General features: G+C 37.3%; 1 protein-coding gene across 1 annotated transcript in view; it reads left to right on the top strand.

Annotated features, from left to right (window-relative positions):
- The window catches only part of RUNX2 (RUNX family transcription factor 2), a 176,847-nt gene that overhangs the window by 94,531 nt on the left and 63,151 nt on the right, over positions 1 to 19,165 (top strand). The window contains exon 4 of the mRNA XM_069065835.1: positions 3,398 to 3,571. Coding sequence (XP_068921936.1) covers positions 3,398 to 3,571 — 174 coding nt within the window. The remainder of the gene's footprint in view (positions 1 to 3,397; positions 3,572 to 19,165) is intronic.

Below are 19,165 nucleotides of genomic sequence, written 5' to 3'. Positions count from 1 at the left end.
TTTCCACTGTGCCTCGCCCAGTCCTTCAGTCTTTCTTGTACTGTTCCCTGCAGCGTTAGGTTAAGAGAAAACATAAATATGTTTCCAGGCCAGTGCATTGAATTCACTTCTTGCAGAGCTACCAGGGTAAGCCAATGAAACAGCTATAGAAAGCAAAGACAAAGTTTATTATGTTTCTCATAGACTCCTGGTTTTATTTTTCATATAAAGTCATGAGGCTGAAAAAGAGACTGAGAGATCAACATTTTACCTCTGCCTCTAATCAGTCCTTATTTCATTTTGGTCTTTATTAAGTTGTTACCATGGACTTTCCACACTGTTCCAGATGCTATTGGAGATAACAAAGATAATTAAGTTAGAGTCCTGACCCTTCATGGAATTTACAGTTGAGTAGGAATTGTCCCTTAAATTATTTCGCACATATAAGTATTAATTCCTGAAAAGCATCCACAAACGTTTTTTGTTGTTTTTGTTCATGTGTTGTAGTCCTTAAGCTGTGTCAACGCCCTATCAACAATACTGATTTTGGAGGAACATAAACATTTAAAAACTATTTATTTATCTACTGTATGTAACAAAACATCCTAGGGGCTGAGGAAGATTCAAAGATAAGTAAGATATAGCCTATGCTCTCAAGAAATAATGTATAATAACAAGACATTTTGATTAAGGATTTTGAAGACACTTGGTCAACTCAGTTACATGGAAGTTATTTTAGGAAAACAAGGATATATTTAACCCTATAACAAATACTTGCTATAGCTTCACTTTGCAATGGAAACTTGTCTTGTGTACTCGGCATACCCAGGACTTGGTGTAACTACTTCTGTAGTATTGTCATAAATGGTTTCGGTCTTCTGGAAGGGATATGAGAGGAAACTGGTGGGAGATAGGATGCCTAAATTAAAGAGGCATAATGGAATGGAACTGCACCAGGAAGAGTAGACTAAAGTGATTAGTCCTAACCTCAAACAACTCAGATAACCTCTTGGAGCCTGAGGTGTCTTATATTAAAAAATGAGGCAATTTGTCTAGGTAGTTTCTTCACAATCCTTTTTGGGTCTGAGATCTACAAGTAAGTAGGAGGAAGGGAGTAAGAAAAGTCAGGAAAGAACTCTCACCTGTTTGAATTAGCCTTTCCCTGGGTCCTTGATTTTTTCAGGTTCAATCCCGGTGCTGTACCAGACGATTCAAGCTTGTACTGACAGGAAGTGGGTGGCGGGGCACATTTCAGCTAATGGACCTCGTTGGAACAAGCTTGACTGTGGAGACAGCTACACTCATGTTACTGTGTCTTGGCTTCCTGTCTGTTTTCTTTGGGCTGTGTAGTCAATGAATAAGGAGACAGGAAAAGACATTTTGGGGCAAATAAAATAAGGAATTTGTCTTCTGGAGACAACTTATAGTTGGGAAATTCAAATGTTCAACTTAACTCTGTCTTAATAGGGTCTTAGCCATCTCTCTCGTGCTGCGCTCAGTGTCAGTGGAATGCAGTTACTGCTAACTACCATCTCCTGGACAATATTTCTGTCTGTGCCTAAAGGCAAATTAATCCCCCTTTAACAAAACTTCCTTCCCTTAAGGCAAATTATCTAAACTTCTTTAGCTTTACTTCATAGAATAAATTCCTAATCCTTTAATTCGTTGGGTTGCTCTCTTTTGAACTCTTTTCAAATTCTTCATATTTTACTGAAAACATTGTCAGGGCCCCAGTCCAGTTTGGACTGGACATTATTTCCTAGTACAGGTCTCCCCAGTGCAGACTCCCGTGGGAGGATTGCATGACATACTTCTATTTATATATCCAAACATCCTACTTGTTTTTTAAACAACAGCAACATACTATACACTCGTATTTAGCTTGTGGCTTATTAGGACTCCTTGCTGTTATTCTATACTACAGTTGTCCAGAGCCCATCCTTGGAGCCTTCCCTAAGCCTTACCTGCATTCTTTTTCAGATGTGGTGACACAAGGACATGTTAATTTATATGCCACCAAAATTCTCTTGGGTCTTACAAAGCTTAGATGGACTACTAAGAGAAATAGAAACACACACACACACACACACACACATGAATTTTCTCCTTTGTAGGCTACCTGTAGTATATTTACTACCTATTTTTCCTTAGATATGTCTAAGAACACAGAGTGGATAATATATGTGATATCGAGTCAATAAGCATTTATTCATCACCTTGTGGGTCCCAGGCACTGTACTAAGTGCTGTGTATACTAAGAAAGGGAAAAAACCCATAGTCTCTACTTTTAAGGAGCTCACAGTCTAACATACAAACAACTATGTACATAAAAGATATATAAAGGACAAGTTCAACAGAAGGAAGGCACTAGCATTCAGGGGGATTGAGAAAATCTTCTTGTAGCAAGTGGAATTTTAGCTGGGATTTAAAGAAAGCAAAAAACAACATCCTTTTTTACATAGCTTGTAAGATAGCATGTGATTTTAGCCTGAAATATATCAGAGAATGTAGATTCCTCTTGAGAACGCCAGGGTTTCTTGCCTGATGGTACGATGGAAAGAACACTGGATATAGAATCAGAAGACCTGGACTTTACTCCTAACTCTGCCACTGACTCTGTGTGGTCTTGGGCAAATCACTTAACCCCTCTGGGTCTCTGTTTCCTCATCTGTAGAATGTGAATGTTGGATTTTTATGATTTTGGAGATCTCTTCAAGCTCTAAATTCATGGTCTGATGAAATGTCTATTTTTCCTCATGAAAGGGCTCCAGTTTTGTGTTTCAGTCTTCTGGAAAAGATTTCTAGTGGTGATGAGAAAAGTAACAAAAAAATTAATGTGACCTTTCTCCTGAAAAATTGTTCTTTGATACTGTGGTCACCACAATGCTTTCCTGGTCTCCTTCATGCTACTATTCTTGTCCCTACTGTGGATACGGTTTTTCACATACAGAGGACCTCTGGGACTTCAGTTTCATTTCCTCTCTTCTATAAAAACGATAGCTACAACAAGAAAAAAACAGAGAAAAACACATTTTTTCGGGGGGGGGGAGCCCTAACACATACAAATCTTATTTCTGGCCCTTTCAGTGAGGGGAGAGTGTGGTCTCATTCACAGAGAACTTAAGCAAGAAGTTTATCATTAGCATTTCTACTGCTGAATAAACTGTGTAACTAACTTAGGGAAATCAGTTTCTCTTTATGAAGATCTTTTTCTTCATCTATAAAAATGGAAATAGTGATATTTGACATAATGCTTATAAACTAATTTTAGATTAGAGGCATTATAATCACACAAATATAAAATATCATTATTAGTAGCTCTTATACATTCATATTTATATATACACACATATATTTGGTATTGCCAATTGTTCAGCTATATTAATAATGCTTTTATTTTATGATTTGCTGTTTCCAGGGCACAGACAGAAGCTTGATGACTCTAAACCTAGTTTGTTCTCTGAACGCCTCAGTGATTTAGGGCGCATTCCTCATCCCAGTATGAGAGTAGGTGTCCCGACTCAGAACCCACGGCCCTCCCTGAACTCTACACCAAGTCCTTTTAATCCACAAGGACAGAGTCAGATTACAGGTAAGAAAGAACCAGAGGTTTGACTTGCTTAGAAAATGGTAGGCATGGGGCAGCAAATGGCAGGCTTGGGGCAACAAATTGCAGACTTGGGGTAATGGGTCTACCAAATGAGATGAATTCACAAATCAAAGTTCCTGGAGATATTAAATAGATTATTATTTTTGAGATTAATACTAAGGCTTGGTAAGTTTTACTTCTTGGTGTGTGCGTGTGTGTATGTGTGTATTTTAAGGAAACACTGATGTATATTTGATTTGTTTTTGAAATTTGATGAAATACCAAATGACATCTTATTCTGTAGTAGCACAAATCTTCACAGTGTGGTAGAATGACAGTAAATACATGCTTCAGGAGAATATTTATTCCATAAATGTCTTCATTTTGTCTAGGGAATGCAGAGGGTGGTATCATACACTCGATATTAGGAAATCAGTTTTACTAGTTCAGGTTTCAGCTTACATTTCATGCAAATGTTTAACCATTCGATGAAGTCTGCCTGTAAAATTGCCTAAGGGCTAACAGGAACCTTTCTTTGGTAGCTTTAATGCAAGGTTATTGCCTGGTTGATTGGGAAGATAGAATTAGCCACTGATTCATATTTAGTTTGAGGTCTGCACGCTACACTTCTGTTTATAACATTCCAGTATTCTGCTTGCTTTAAAAAGAATGAATAACAGCACTACGCTAGAGACTAATATTTATCGTTTGGCACATTATGACCTCCAACTTTTTTTACATCCCCCCCCTCCTTTTTTTTTCAATGCCAAATTTCTTTTCTAGACTTAATCTGTCAACAAGATCATGTGCTAATGAACATGGAAATTTTGTGCCTAGAATTCATAGATAACAGAATTTGAGAGCTGGAAGGGCTCATAGTAATCACCTCATTTTTATATGTGTGTGTTTATGTGTGTGTACACATATACACATATATGCACATATATATTATGTTGTATTATATTTATATATACTTTATATATTATATACTTTTATAGGGTATAAAAAACCTAAATAGAACCCTATAATAATAATAAAAAAAAACTAAAGTAAGTACCATTTCTACGAGGTAGTTCTCTGACTGTAAAGTTCTTTAAAGGTCTCAAATGTAATTGTTTTTCTTCATCAAATGATGTCTTTCTTACCTCTGTTAGGTAAATATGTTCTGCTATTTTTTAGATTTTTATTTACATTAAGTTTATTTCCAAGTTCTATATCCATGTAGTTATATGCAGGGTGTTTCAAAAGTCTCACTTAGAGATTTTATCTACTAAAATATGAATTCTGGTCATGCATGTGAATATGTGTATACATATATATGCAAGTATATTATTTTGGATATGCATTCATATATTAAGTATACATGTATATGTATACATACTAGCTAAATAATAGAGAGGTTGAAGCTTGGAGAGGGGGAAAACAATGTGAAAGTTCATAAATTGGTACTATTAACAAAATATATACTTAAATGTTAATTTAGGAAAACCCACAGACCTCTATAAAGCTATTACTATGTCAGGCTGTTTTAGTGACTAAACAACTGTTCTTGATGAAAATTTTTGAAATATTTTATTGATTTTTTTTACATCATATAGTTTTCTCAGAATCCCTGAAAAATATAAGGACAAAATTCCTGTTTACTTGTAAAATTCAAATATTTTCAGTAATAGGCAATGTGAATTTTGAGGGAGATAGAAGACTTTAGTCAAACATTGGCAATAAGATATCAATAAGAATAAATAAGATCCTGCTTAATTAGTTTGCTAATTGGTCTTCCCTTATTACTATATATTTTGTCCTTTAGTCACAAAGAAAGATATGTACAACTTATGTCTATATAGATTACAGATAGTACATTGAATTATCCAGGGGATTTTGCGTATTAAATAATAATTGCTTGATGTCTTTTATTATTATTATTAATTATTGTTAAAATTGCTCTTCTCATTTGTTCAATGGTGTTCAGAAAGAAATGGTACTGAAACAAGTTCCTATCCTGCTATGATTCTTTTATATTTAGAATTTTGTAGGATATAGCATAGGTAAATAAAGTTACTGAAATTTGTAGTTTACTAAAAGCAGTTAGATGTAAGCTCATCTTCTTTAGGCTTATTGAAAGTGTCCTCAGGACAGATGCAGCTGTAGACAGAATAGCAGGGATGACATATACCTTATACTTTTTCTACATTATTTTAATTTCTTCTGCTTTTTCTCTGTATCATCATCATTATTACCATTATCATCATGATTTGTGACACATTAGACACTTGTCAACCAACACCCAAATAAACCCCCATATGTGGCTAAAATACAATAATTAGAAACTTAGTTGTTACCAACTGGCAGTAGCTCTGTCTTACATATTATATGGTACTTTAAAGGTTAGAAAGCATTTAATAAACATTATTTCATTTGACCTTCACAATAATCCTGTGTATATTATTCTCATTTTATGCATGAGGAAAATGAGGCACAGTGACTTACCCAGGGTCGCATAACTAGTAAATCAGAATCTGAGGAAGGATTCAAACCTAGGTCTTCAAGCCTGTTTTGTGTTAGGTTACAAAAATTTTGAATTCAGAATTAGAAATCCTAAAGAATCATAGACTTTCTTAACACATCAAAGACCTGTTTGGAAGAGTTCCTTTTAATTTTCCTGGGATGGAAATAGAGAGAATTTGGCAGACAAGGATAATGACAATCCTTGAAGTCAGTGAAACAGGCTATGTTCCCCCTCCATGCTGGGGATTTTAGCAATCCATGGAGCAAAAAAGGGCATGACAGCAGAAATTCGCCTTAACATCTACCAGGGCTCACTTCAAAATGTATTGTTGAGGAAGCTCTTACTTACCCTACTTTCTTCACTTTAGAGATGAGGAAACTGAGGCCAGAGAAATTAAATGACTTGCCTAGGATCCCATCACCGAGCAGTTAATATAAAGGCAGGAGTGGCACACAAGTCTAATTTCACTTCTAGTTCAAGTTATGTTTCCATTACACCATCCAATGATAAGAATATATTTTTTTTTTGCTTTTTGGAGGGCAGTTGGGGTTAAGTGACTTGCCCAAGGTCACATGGCTAGTTTTTGTGTTAAGTGTCTGAGGTCATATTTGAACTCAGGTCCTCCTGACTCTAGGGCCAGTGCTCTATTCACTGTGCCACCTAGCCGGCCTAAGTGATGAGAATACATAAACAATATTTCCTCCCCAAGAAGACTTCCCCCAAACTCCTGTCACTCATTAATTTATTCAATATGCCTTTGCTTATTTCTATTTTTTTAATTTTTATTTTTATTTGCAGCCTGTGCTCTAACAGGAAAGTTCAACTTTATTTGTTTATTTTTTAAATATAATTAATTTATTTATCTTTAGTTTTCAACTTTCACTTCCATAACATTTTAAATTTTAAGTTTTCTCCCCCTTCTTCTCCTCTCCCCTCCCCAGATGGCATGCAATCTGATATAGGTTCTATGTATACATTCATATTAATTTTTCAATCAATCATGATTAGTCATGATGTAAAGAAGAATTAGAACTAATGGGAGGAACAAGGAGAATGAAGAAATGAAACAAAACGACAAAAGAAAAGGAGAACAAATAGTATGTTTTCAGCTGCATTCAGACTCCAAAGTGCTTTTTCTGGATGTAGATAGCATTTCACATCGTGAGTCTTTTGGGGTTGTCTTAGATCCTTACATTTCTGAGAAGAGCCAAGTCTATCAGAGTCAGTCACCTCTGCCTTTGTTTATTCAGAGGCCATGTTGTTCTAGGCAGTGTGCTAGACACTATCAGCACAAAACAAAAACAAAACATTCTCTACCCTCCAGCAGCCTACATTCTCTTTGAGTTTTGAAAACAGCATGTACCACAGACAAGGTCAGGGCTTGTTTGGTTTTTTACTTTGTATAGACAATGCCTCATACAGTGCCTGGCACATGGAGGGCACTCAAAGATTGGTTGAAGCAAAGTAATATGGGGAGCGGATATAAAAAAAGCTGGAAGAATGGAGGTGAAGACTTATTCTGAGTTTATCATGTGTTATTTTATACAATAACTATTTGTAGGTGTCATTTATACCCCCCATTAGACTGTGACCCCCACTAGGGCAAAGACCATGTCTCATCTAATTTTAAAATAATCTCTCCCAACACCTTTCTCTAGGTGTTTAACATATGTTTGTTCCATTTTTATGTTAACTCTTTCAATATATTTGCCACATCTGTAGTCTTTCTTTCTTGAATCTATCCCACCTGTTTTGTAGTTAGGTGGGTAAAGGTGGTGGTGAAGGAGATACTTTTACCATCTGGTGCCAAAAGACTGATGAGTTTATATAAATATAGAGGTGACATAGTATAGAGAGAACTAGGAAGACCTGTGTTCAAGTCCCCACATTAGCAGTGTGACCTGGCCAAGTCAGTGCTCTAGGCAGTTCTGTAAGGCTATAAGTTGCAGAAAAAAATGCCAGCCTGTCTGCATCCAGGAATTAAATCTCAGATCTAGTTCCTATCCATATAATAATATATGATACATATAACTAGATATGCACATATAAATACATACACTTACTTTATGATGGATATAGATATCTAGATATATAAATATATCCATGATTATATTGTATATATGTATGTCTATCTACCTATCATCTCCCTATTTCTCTGGCTCTGTCACCCTATTTACATGTTTCCATGAAGCCTTCCCTTGATGTTTATTTTAATATGATGGAAACTATATAAAAATGTTGGGAAATATTTGTGCTGAGAGTCATGGTGTGCATTGATTTGCCCTGGGCCTGAATCCTATTGAAAGAATGACCCTGCAGCCATGAGTACTGTTTTTTGAGCCTCTTTTTCATGATGCACCCCTCCTTTTCCTTTTGAGCTTTACCCAGTGTCCTGAGTCTAAAGGAATCCTTCCTCAGCAGGAGCCCGAAGAGCCCTTCTATTGCCTCTGGAATGGGGTCAGGTATCACTTGCTCCAAAAGTGTACTCCCCTGTTTTCCCAGGGCCTGAAAAGCCACTGATTAAATACATAGGCTAATTACTCTGCGTCAATGACGAGTTCTCCAAGGGAGACTTCTTTCCAGGCACACGCCCAGTGACGCCCAGTGACGCGTGTGAGGGCCTACTTCTCTTCCCTCTCCCACAGGGGAGACTTGTAAGAAGATTTTTTTGCACCTCAGGGTTCTTGTGCACCTCAGGATTCAGTGGAGTTGCATTGGAGTGTCTGAATGCAATTTTAAAATGCAGTATAATTTTTTGTTTGTAAGAGGTAAAATGTGTTAACACAAAGATCATATTTAATGTGACACCTTCAAAGAGGCTTTTCCATAACAACCTCTAAGCTAAGTCCCTTTATGAGCAGACGCTTTGACTGAAGGGGCAGTAGAATCCCCATCTGTGTGCTCGTGAACTGACTCCAAAGTTTCCGGGCAAGCGTGGCTCCTTGTCAGGGCCCAGAGGGCCTTTGTCAATGACAGTTGTCAGCAAGCATGTATTAAGCACCTACTATGTGCCAGACACTGTACTAAATACAGGGAATAGAAAGAAAAACCAATATAGTTCCTGCTCTCAAGAAACTCAGAATCTTATGGGGGAGACAACATGCAAACAGCTCTGTACAAACAAGACGTAGGCAGAATAAGTTGGCACTATCCTTGGGGAGAAGACTCTAGCATTAAGGGGGATCAGGAGTGATACAACTTTAGCTGGGACTTGAAGGAAACCAGGAGACAGCAATGAGGAGAGAGAGCATTCCAGGCTTGGAAGACAGCCAGTGAAAATGTTGGGAGTTGGGAGATAGTGTCTTGTGCAAGGAATAGTAAGGAGCATCCCGAGAAGAACACTGCATTAGGCCCTGTATGTGTTAAGCTGGGTCTGCTGGGCTTGCACTGAAACATTTACGAGCTTAATCTTTTCAGAAATGGGAAAGCCCAGCTGGGTTGCTTGTGTCTCAAATTACTGTCCTATTCATGTGAGCAGTGATCACACGAATCTTTAATGGGAAACAAAGGAGGAAAATAAATGAATCCAGTAAGAGGATTAGTGTCTCTGGGAGAGCCTGAAGTGACTAGCATGGTCAGGGGGAGAGATAGGAGAATCTCAGCTCTGCTTCCAGAGGAAGCAGAATTGGGGGAATTAAGTGGGGTTTCATGCTCTGCCTAGCTGTGTGCTGGCCATCTATAGGCAATCTATGACTTTAGGAGCTGAAATCACAGTATTCAAAGGCAGTATGTTTGAAACTCTTCCCTCTCCTTTTTCTTGTAATTGCTGAATTTACATCTCCAAAGCTTGAAGAGGAAACAACTTTCCTTGGTTTAGATCCCAGGAGAATAGGTTAATTTGCTGCTGTTTGTGGGAAGGGGAAGATCAAAGGACAAGTGTGTTGATAGGTAGAGGTAATCTTCCTAGGGGAGGAATTCTTAAGGGTTTTTTGTGCCATGGATCTGTCTGGTGAAGCCTATGGATCCCTTCTTAGAATAATGTTTTTAGATGTATACTATAAAATATATAGCATTTCAAAGGAAACCGATTATATTGAAATAAAATCTTACACATATAATGTACACACATGCACATATGTACTGCTCTATAAATATAAGCATATATATGTGTGTGTGTGCATACATACAGTCACACATATACACTCCACAAGTTCATAAATCTGGTTAAGAATCCCTTTTCTAGGGGAAGTTCCTATTGTTGCCCTTTCTACAGAGAGGCAAAATAATCGAGAGGATAGGAAATATTTCACATTTATGTTGTAATACAGGATGAGGAGTGTTAAGTCAATTAAGAAAGCATTTAAGTGCCAGATACTGTTAGGCCCTGGAGATACAAAGACCAAAACAAGATTGCAACCTGACCCTACCCTCAAAGAGCTTATTTTCTTCTAGGGAGCAAGGAACAGGTTACAACATGTACCCAAATAAGTAAATATGAGGGAAAATGCAAAGTCATTTTGTCAGGGAGAGTATAATAAACAAGGAGAGGTTATCAGGAAAGGCTCTGAAAAGAGCTAGGGATTCCCAGAGGCCAACATGAAGAGACATAGCAAGCAGACTAGCACTGGGGCCCAGCCTGGGCAAAGATCCTAGAGATGCATTTTCTAGTGGAAGGAGAACAAATGGGTCAGTTTGCCTGAAATGGAAGGTGAGTGAACGGGAGGAACATACATAAATTTAGAAAACAGAGGAGGTCAGACTTTTTTCTTTTGAGTGATAGAGAGTGACTGAAACTTTTTTAGGAGGGAAGTGATGTGGTCAGACTTGAGTTTTAGGAATATCAGTTTGTAGCTATGTGGAAAATGGAAATTCAATGCTAATGTTCTGAAGAATTACACTCCCTGCAGGACCACTGTGTGAAGATTTATGGAGCTGCTGATAGTAAAATATACCTTTCTTAGTTTAACCTTTTAGTAACATCCACAAGCTTTTCTTCTAAAGGAGTCTAATGTTTGGCTTCTCTCATCTCCAGGAACTAATTTCCTTCTAATTAAAATAGAATATATTTAAGAAAAATAAATAAGGCAATATGCTAAGAAAAATAAATTTCTTAAAGGCAAAAATCGTCTGTTTCGTATTCTATAATCAATTGTATTGCCTACACATTAGATCATGTGGTTAATATTAATTTGTGATAAGAAGAAACATCTCACATTAATATCTATTTATTAGTCTTCACAAGGTATAGAGAAGGGATTATTTTTTAAGAGCCTCTTAGTCTGTCTCTAGCAGTCTTTTATATCCCTATCCCATTTTTTCTTTATTTTTGCCTTTCCTCATGTCATATTTTTGCCCCTTTCCTAGGTTCTTAGTTCCCTTCTCCCCCACCTCTTGTCCCTTTCCTGTGTCACTGAGAGAACTGGCCAGTGATCAGAAAGCTTAGAAGGGGAGAATAAATGAAGTGTACTGGGTAAAGGACTTCATCTGAGATGGGGAAAATGTGGCATATCATCCCAATATAGTGTCCTAATTTTTCCAGGGTTTACTGATACTTCATCACAAGGTTGCCAGTTGAGGATCTTTCTGGACTATACTCATCTCATGTTTTCCCACTTTTGTTGAATGAATGTGAATCAGAAATAAAAAAATGCATAAAAAGAACTCTAAAAAGACAAGATGACCATTACCAGTTATATCTATTTGCTTGTATATGGGACATTAATTTTTACTAAGTACCTGTCAGTTTCATATGTTAATAGTATAATTCTTATTTTGCAAATTTCAGGAATCACTTGGAGATCCTTGGAAGCCTCTGTAAATTGGTAGCAGGTTAATTCAACAAATATTTAAATGCCTCCTACATATAAAGCTCTTTACTAGATGCTGAAACAAGACCCAATCCTTTCCCTGAAGGAGCTTATAGTTTAATAGGAGAGAGAAGATATGTACAAAGATAAGCATAATACTAATTAAGCAGTAAGTTGAAAGAAGAATGCTAGAAGAAATTCAAGAGAGATCATTTACATCTAAGGTGGGAGAGGAAGGGCTAGGTATTGGGAACCAAGATGGGACCTGAACTGGGTCTTGAAGTAAAAGGCTCACCATGTCATTCCCCAGCTCAAAAATCATCAATAGATGTCTATTGCCGGGAAGATAAAATGCAAACTCCTTGCACTGGCATTCAAAACCCTTCACAATCTGGCTTTCATGTGCTTTCCAAACTAATTTCATATGACTACTTTTCTACACAATTCATATTCCTCCCAAACAAAACTATTAGCTTCTTCCGGAACCTGACAGCTCTCATCTCCCTACCTTTTCATAGGTGGTCCTATTTGCCTGGAATGTATTTCTCCACCACACTCCTCATCCTTTTAGAATCTATGTCTTTCTTCAAGGTTTAGCTTAGGTATCACTTCTTCCATGAAGCCTTTTTATTTGTATCTCTCTCCCTTCCAATTTGTTAATGTTCCCTCTCTTCTTAGATTACCTTGTGTTAATCTGTGTATGTGTTGTCTACTTCCACTAAATGTGAGGTTCTTAGGAGCAGGAACTGGTGTGTGTGTGTGTGCGTGTGTGTATGTTTGTAATGATAGTGACTAGGGTTCTACATGTAGTAGGGGCTTACTATATAATGTGAATTTAGATGAATTTCATTAACAGAGTCTGGAAAGGCGGGGAGTCCTTTGACCTGGGGAGGTGGCATGACCAAAGAAAACAATGGCAAAAATACTCAGAAATCCTTTTCCATGAAATAAAGAATTTGATAAGCTTTTGATATAATGATAATAATAACAATAAGAAAAAATATTTATATAGTGTTTTAAGGATTGCATGATACTTTATAAATATCATCTCATTTGATCCTTAAAAGAACCCTGGAAGATAGGAACTATTATTATACCCATTTTACAGAAGAGGAAACTGAAGGAGACATATCTTAGGTGAGATTTGAATTCAGGTTTTCTGCATTTCAAGTCCTATGCTCTATCCACTGTGCCACCTAGCTGATCTTAAAGCTGTCTCCTGGGATCACTGTGGAAGAGCAGTGGTGGGAATCTGAGAAACATTCAAAGGAGTGTCTAGGCTTAGGGCCAAGGGACTGATGAGTTTTCATCTATGTATTCTTTGGTTCAGGAGTGATCTCAGCCTTCCACCTGTCCTGCCTTCAGAAAGGAAAACATGAAAGAATGTTGGATAATAGCCATTAAGGATGTATATTCACAAGGGAGGAGACATGCCAGGAGGTTCCAAGATGAATCATAGAATCAATCAATTAGAAAGAAGCTTAGAGGCTGTCCTAGGCAGGTGGTCATCCAGGTTTTGCTCCAATGCTTAAGGTGGTGGAGATCTCACTATATTACAGTGTAGGTCATTCCATTTTTAATAGCTGCAATTATTATAAAGTTCTTCCTTATATATGTTGGGCCTAATTCTACTTCCTTATAATTTCTACCCACTTGTTCTAATTTTACTCTTTGGAACTACACAATCCAATCCCTCTGCCCATCTCCTCATACCTTCTTTTGTCTTGTGGCTTTGCACTAGCTTTCCCTAATTCCACACACACACACACACACACACACACACACACACTTTGCCTAGTAAAATCCCTTTCTTTTTTCAAAATTTAGCTCATCCTCCTCCGATATGAAGTTTTTCTTTAGAGCCCCCAGCTGCTAGTACCCTCCCTTCCAAAAATACCTCATATTTATTTTACATTTTTCCTGTATACATCTATATGTGTGTGTCTTGTCTCTGACAATAGGATATTAACTCTCTGAGAGCAAGGGTGATTCATTTTTGTCTTTCTATTCCCATGTGCCTGGCACACAGTAGGGACCTAATAAATGCAGATCAATTAATTACTCGGCTAGACCTTCAGATATTAAGTTCAATAAACTTTTATGAAGCACCTGCTGTGTCTATAGAATTATAGAAGATACTTAGAGAGATACAAAGATCAATAATGAATATTTAAATGTAACATCATTACCCACTTAATCTGCTTCCTCCCTCCTGCCAATACCACACAATGACTTCTCTTTTCCTGGCTGAATATTTCCTGTTCTGTCAACTGTTCCTCATATGATTATGGTTTTCAAACTCTTTGCCATTCTGCCATATCTATGGCACTCTTGTTGATGTCTTTCCTAAAATGTGATACCCAGAACTGGATAAAGAATCCTAGATGTGGATTGTCCTGGACAGAAAGCTGTGGAACCACTTCATCTTTTGTTAATGCAAAGCAAGATTGCACTAGATTTTTTTTGGCAATTAAATTATAATGATATCAGAAGAAACCCCTCGATCTCATATGAACTATTGTTAACTTACTTTTTTTCATCCTATATTTGTGCAGTTTAATTTTTTAAAATAATTGATGCCTTTTTAAAAATCTTAGTTATTTTTGCCCTTTCTTGAACTCTTTTAATGAAGCAAAATGGTTGAATAAAACCTGACCAACAAAATTACTTTCTATGCCAAATTCTGCACCCATAGACCCCAATCTGTTTGCCAAAATAAGAGAAATTTGTTTCACCATCTATTCTCTGAGATCAAAATTGGTTCAGTTTAATTTTGGACTCTGAGTGCAAGATTTTACATTTCTCCTTACTACATTTTATGTTGTTGATTTGAGCCCATTGTTATAAACAGTTGAGATATTTCTTAATCTTTAACAAGAAATTTAACAAATATTAGCAGGCTACTGTATGCAGAGGATAGTACTTCATGTTAGAGGAGATACACAGTTTAGGTAAAATGTGGTTGTCAACAGTAGTATGAAGAATGGATTAGATTGGGAGAAAAGTGGTCCTTATTTGGACGACTTACATGTAAGGGGGTCATTGCAATAATCCAGGTTGGTCAGAATGAGAGAGCATAGTAAGTACAGTAAGGTGGTGGCAGAGGGAATAAAGAAGGGACAAAGGAGAAAATGATGTTGTGGGTATAGACTTAGTAACACAACTCCTGTCATCTTCCTTATGAAGAACTGTGTTATCACTGCCTTACTAAAAAAAAAGTAATGACTGCCGCCCACTGAAAATAACTCCAAATTCCTTTTTTTTTTTTTTTTTTAAGTAATCAGCGTTAAGTAACTTGCTCAAGGTTACACAGCCAGTTATTTTTTGTGTGGGTGCTGAGTATCTGAGGCTGGAACCGATCCCAGGTCTCCCAAAACTGGGGCCGGCACTCTTACTCACTGTGCCACCTGGCCACTCCATAACTCCAAATTCTTAAGCTCTTCATTGAAAGCCCTTGAAAATATGGCTCCATATTGCCTCTGTAGCCTTATTTCTTGCCACTCATTGTCATGTTGTTCCAACCAAACTATATTACTTGCCATCCTTGGAAGAGTCCTGTTCCTCCCTCCCCCCCTTTTCCTTTCTTCATTCCATTTCCCTGTAGCTATCTATTTGTCTGTCTGTCTGGATGCCTGTCTATAAAAACTGATCTGTCCTTCAAGGTCTAGCTGAGGGGTCATCTCTTCCACAAAGTATGCCTTATAGCTCCCAGTCAGAGCTTAGTCTCTCTCTCTCCTCCCAGCTAATTATTACTCCTTGTTTAGGTACCCCTCTATTCATAGTGTAAATAGGCCTACTTGAAACCTGACCTCGTCACAACTCTCAGTGTAGCTACATTGATTTCTTCAGAGCCTCTCCTTTTTCTTCCTCATAGAGATAATTTGTTATTGTCTTGGTAATTTTTTTGGGGGGGAGAGTCTCATCCCTCTTCCTTTTTTTAAAGTCTCAGGCTATGGTGTCATAACTAACTTTTCTCAGAAATTTGAAAAATGCTTCCCTAAAATATCGAGGGTACATAGTACCATAGGATTGTTAGAGCTGGGTGAGATACCCTAGGAAATTTTATTTGTTTTTCAGAAGAGGAAACTAAGGCTCAGAGTGATTAAGTGATTTGCCCAAGGACATACATATTCTACATGACAGGTGAGATTTGAGCTCTCTCTGTTACTCCAAAACCAGCACTCTTTTCACATGACATCGCCTCCATTTTCTTATCAAGCCCATCATTCTTTTCTCTTAACTCCAAGATGACCTAGTTACTTTCTTCCATGGTTCCCACTACTACCATTTTTTCCAACTAGTATTTCATGGATCATAGAATTTCAGAGTTGGAAGAGACTTTAGTAGCCACTTAATCTAACTTATACCCCAAAAGAAATCTTGATTATGACATACCCGACAAGTAGTGTTCTAACCTTTGCTTAAATAGCTCCAGGGAGAAGGGACATATTATTTCCCAAGGCAGGATCTTCCACTTCGGGATAGCTTAGTTGATAGGAACGTTTTCCATGTATAAGCCTAAATTTTCCAAAGAAAATTCCGTTGTTTTTTTTTTATAAGCAATTGGGGTTAAGTAACTTGCTCAAGGTTACACGGCCAGTTATTTCTGGGTGTGGTGCTAAGTATCTGAGCCAGGATTCGATACCCAGGTCATACAGACACTGGGGCCAGTGCTCTTACTCCCTGAGCCACCTGGCCGCCCCTTCCAAAGAAAATTCTTGTCCTTTGGTTAAGTTTCCCATGAGCTATAAAGCTATAGTAGATTAAATCAATGTGAGGTTTCCTAGGGAGTTTCAGAGCCATCCATCTTAAGTAACAATTAATTCCTCCTACAAGGTCTCTAAGGAGTCTGTTTTGCATATGGAGCCTTGGGGTCTTCAGAATACAGAAGGAGGGAATAAGGATTATGGAACCAGCTTTATCCTCTAAACACAGAGCTACTATTTTTGTTTTTTCTACTCTGACTCTTTTCTGTTGAGAGCTTAAGATATTCCACCTACATGTTCTCCTGATCCTTTTCTCTATGGTTAACTGTGGTCACACCATGGATCTGTGTGACTACCTCTATTGATTCAGGGTTAAATACTAACATTAATTCTTTTCATCTCTAACTTTGGCTCTGAAGTCTTTAACAGAGTATAAGTTATGTTTGACTGTCAAAATATATCTTGCACAGCTGGCTAACCAATAACAACGTTTTACGTGGTATGAACTAAACAGGAGTATTGGTTTCAAATTAAGGTTATGTTCACAATGTGTTATTCAATCCTTCATCAAATTCAAAGGGCTCAGTTCTATTCCCAGTAGCTTTGTTGTTCAAAATTAAGTCCAGAGTAGCAGTTCCCTTTCTTACTTCTTCAACTTCCAGAGAAACGAAATTATGGACAAAGAAAGTTAAGAATTTATCAGATGCTCTGCTTTTAGCATAAGAGTAGTTGACCTTTATATAGTACTTTAAGTTTTTAAAAGTACTTTACATACATACTTTGTGAGGTAGGTACTACATATTATTATCCTTATTTTTAGCAGTGAGGAAACTAAGCTTTGGAGAGATTAAGAAATTTGCTCATAGTCTCAGTAAATGTTAAAGATGGGATTTTGAACTCAACTATTTGTGACTTCAGGGTCAAGGTTCTATGAACTAGGTCATGTTGCCTCCTAGCAAATATTTTGACAGTTGAAATTCCCATAACAATCGTATCTTGCTCGTGTCATTTTTGTAATCTATATTAGGAAAGTATAATCCATATCCTTCTTCTGACTGGGTTGTCTGTATAATACTGATAACAGTCTCATTTCTCTTTCTCCTTTTAGCCTAACCCAAATGCTCCTACCATGTTCTCATTCTAATATTTGAGCATTTCAATGCAGATGTATATGTGTATATGGATATATGTCTTTTTAAAAATATAGATTGCTATTACTTGATCATATTGGTTTTGTTTCTCTTGAAAAACATATCTTTCCACTATTTTAATTATGAATTTACCTTACCAAGTGTCCTTGAAGACTATATGATCATATTTTTTAGCTTGTGCTGATTTCAAGTTCATTTGATTCTTTATTCATAGTCTTTGTGTTGGTATTTGTTTATTTTAGGCCTTAGACATTCTTCCTGATCCCTTTCCAGTTTTCTCTTGTGAACTACAGGGCATCTCTTCCACATTATTCTTTCTATGTGATATTTGTTGTCCTCAGTAGTATCAAGTTTAATAGTTTTATTCAGGTATTCCTCCTGTAGATTTTAATCTAAAGTCATCTTGATTAGGTTGGCAAGTCTGTGAAATGTATTTATGAGCTCTGGGAAATGCCCATTCATCAGCCAAGGAAAATGAAGTTCTTTCTGGCACTCTTTAAAAAGTAACCTTATTGTCATCCCTTACTTTACACGTTGTAACTGTGCAGTTTACAAAATGCTTTTGGCTAGCATATTCAGATTCATTTTAAGGACTTTAAGGTATTTCTTGGATCATCTCTATTGCCAATTCTTTTAAAATATCATGTCTCTCCTGCTTCTCTCAAATGTTAGATTTCTAGAGTGTTAGTGCTAGAAGTGATTTTGGAGATTACTTAGTTTAATCTTCTTGGTTTATTGATGAGAAAGTATGCCAAAGGAGTTACATGACTTCCCTAAAGTCAAATAGCCAGTGAGTGGCTGAGCTGGGACTACATTAAATACTATTATATTCAGTGTGCTAAGTGCCAAGTAGAGGCAACTAGGTTGTTCAGTGGTTAGAGCCCTGGGCCTGGAGTCAGGAAAACCTGAGTTAAAATCTGACCTCAGACATTTACTAGCTCTGTGACCCTGGACAAGTCACTTAACTTCTGTTTGCCTTAATCCACTAAGAAAGAAATGGCAAACCACTCCAGTATTTTTGCCAAGAAAAACCCCATGTGGGGTCTTAAAGAGTCAGACATGGCTAAACAACTGAAGAACAACAATAAAGACCTGGAGATACAGATGAAAAGTAAAAACAATAAAGGAGCTTACTTATAATAGGATGGTTAACGTGTTTCTATATAGGGACCTGTGTATACAAAATGCATACATTAAAGCAGATAACAGAGTAACTAGAAAGGAATATACTGACTGCCTTGGGGATTGGGACAGGTCTCCTTGAGAAGGTGACGAGATTTGAAGGAAGCCACAGATTCTAAGACATGGAGGTAGAGAGGAGAGAGGACATTTTAGGCATGGGGGATTAGCCAGTGCAGAGTCATGGGGATTGGAGACAGAGTGTTTTGTGTGAGGAACAATCAGAAGCCGGTATGATCTAGACCCAACCCTAACCCTTGGAGGGCAGAGTAAGACTGGGAAGATAGGAAGGGGCCGAGTTGTGAAGA

The sequence above is a fragment of the Petaurus breviceps genome, unplaced genomic scaffold, assembly GCF_028583685.1.
Source record: "Petaurus breviceps papuanus isolate PSGF00001 unplaced genomic scaffold, PetGlider_PUasm1.0 90701, whole genome shotgun sequence".
In the NCBI taxonomy this organism is placed as follows: domain Eukaryota; kingdom Metazoa; phylum Chordata; class Mammalia; order Diprotodontia; family Petauridae; genus Petaurus; species Petaurus breviceps.
This window is presented reverse-complemented; position numbering and strand designations above follow the sequence as displayed.